The sequence below is a fragment of the Protobothrops mucrosquamatus genome, unplaced genomic scaffold (assembly GCF_001527695.2).
Source record: "Protobothrops mucrosquamatus isolate PMUCROS unplaced genomic scaffold, P.Mucros_1.0 scaffold_110, whole genome shotgun sequence".
Classification (NCBI taxonomy): domain Eukaryota; kingdom Metazoa; phylum Chordata; class Lepidosauria; order Squamata; family Viperidae; genus Protobothrops; species Protobothrops mucrosquamatus.
The window spans coordinates 130,581-131,868 of NW_015386186.1; the positions used below are offsets into that span (position 1 = coordinate 130,581).

At 46.0% G+C, this 1,288-nt stretch overlaps 1 protein-coding gene across 1 annotated transcript in view; it reads right to left on the bottom strand.

The window, feature by feature from the left end:
- The window catches only part of LOC107287648 (angiopoietin-4-like), a 27,354-nt gene extending 26,068 nt beyond the window's left edge, over positions 1-1,286 (bottom strand). The window contains exon 1 of the mRNA XM_015816176.1: positions 1,254-1,286. Within this exon, the coding sequence (XP_015671662.1) occupies positions 1,254-1,286 (33 nt within the window). The remainder of the gene's footprint in view (positions 1-1,253) is intronic.
- Positions 1,287-1,288: the final 2 nt, after the last annotated feature.

The window sequence follows — 1,288 nt, forward strand, 5'->3', positions numbered from 1 at the left end:
GCAGGGCTGGGAGGGGGGTATAAAAAGACCTTCTGCCCATGTGCTCTCTCTCTTCCCCACTTTCTTTCCTCTCCTCTGCTGCTTCTTGCAAGACCATCTGTCTTCTGCAATAAACTGTAACCTTCTTCCCAAAGCAGTTGCCATGTTTGCTTATTTATTCCCGGCTTGGATGAACCAGGATGAAGACTTACTTCTAACAGAACATTCTGGGGAAAAAGAGTAGATAGAGGCCTAGTTCAGATTTTTGTGGGCTGCTTTGTGGCTCCGGGGCTGGAAGAGAGATAATTATCACTAAATGTAGAACAAGGGTAAGATTTCTGCTTTTTTTCCCCTCATAAAAAGTGTAATACAGGTATGTAGTCCTAAACCAGGAGTCTTCAAACTTGGCCGTTTTATGACTTGTGGACTTCAACTCCCAGAATTCCTCAGCCAGCATGCCTGGCTGAGGAATTCTGGGAATTGAAGTCCACAAGTCGTAAAAGGGCCAAGTTTGAAGACCCCTGGTCTAAACCAAAGGTGGGGAACCATGGCCCCTTTATAACTTGTGAACTTCAACTCCCAGAATTCCTGAGTCAGCAATGCTGGCTCAGGAATTCTGGGAGTTGAAGTCCACAGGTCATAAAAGGGCCATACTTCCCCCCCCCGGCCTATCCAAATCTAGCTCCCTTAATCATTCTTCGTACATTTAACCCCCAGTCCCCTGATCATCTTTGTTGCTCTTCTCTGCACTCTTTCCAGAGTCTCAACATCTTTTTTACATCGCGGTGACCAAAACTGGATGCAGTATCCCCAGTGTGGCCTTACCAAGGCCTTGTAAAGTGGTATTAATACTTCATGTGATCTTGATTCTGTCCCTCTGTTGATGCAGCCTAGGATTGTGTTGGCTGCAGCGCACAGCTGTCTCATATTTAAGGGACTGTCCATTAGGACACCAAGATCCCTCTCACAGTTACTGCTTTTGAGCCAGTTCTTGGCTGCAGAGAGAACATCTAACTTCCTTTTCTTTCTCTGAAGCCCTTTGAATTTTCAGGGCACCAGAAATGTCTTCTCTAATGACTCTTGTCTTGCATGAGATGCCCAAAATATCCATTTTTTTAGCTTTTTAAATTGCAGCTTCCTGGGAACTGTCTGGGTTTAGTTGTCTAGGACAAAATGATTTAGCATCTGGATTGTTCCTTCTTACTCATGGTACCTCACTCCCAAACTGGTCCCTGACGCAAAACCTCCGGGCTCTCGGCCGCCCCCGCACGTACTAACAATACTCCATGTTCTCCTTCGTCCGACATTC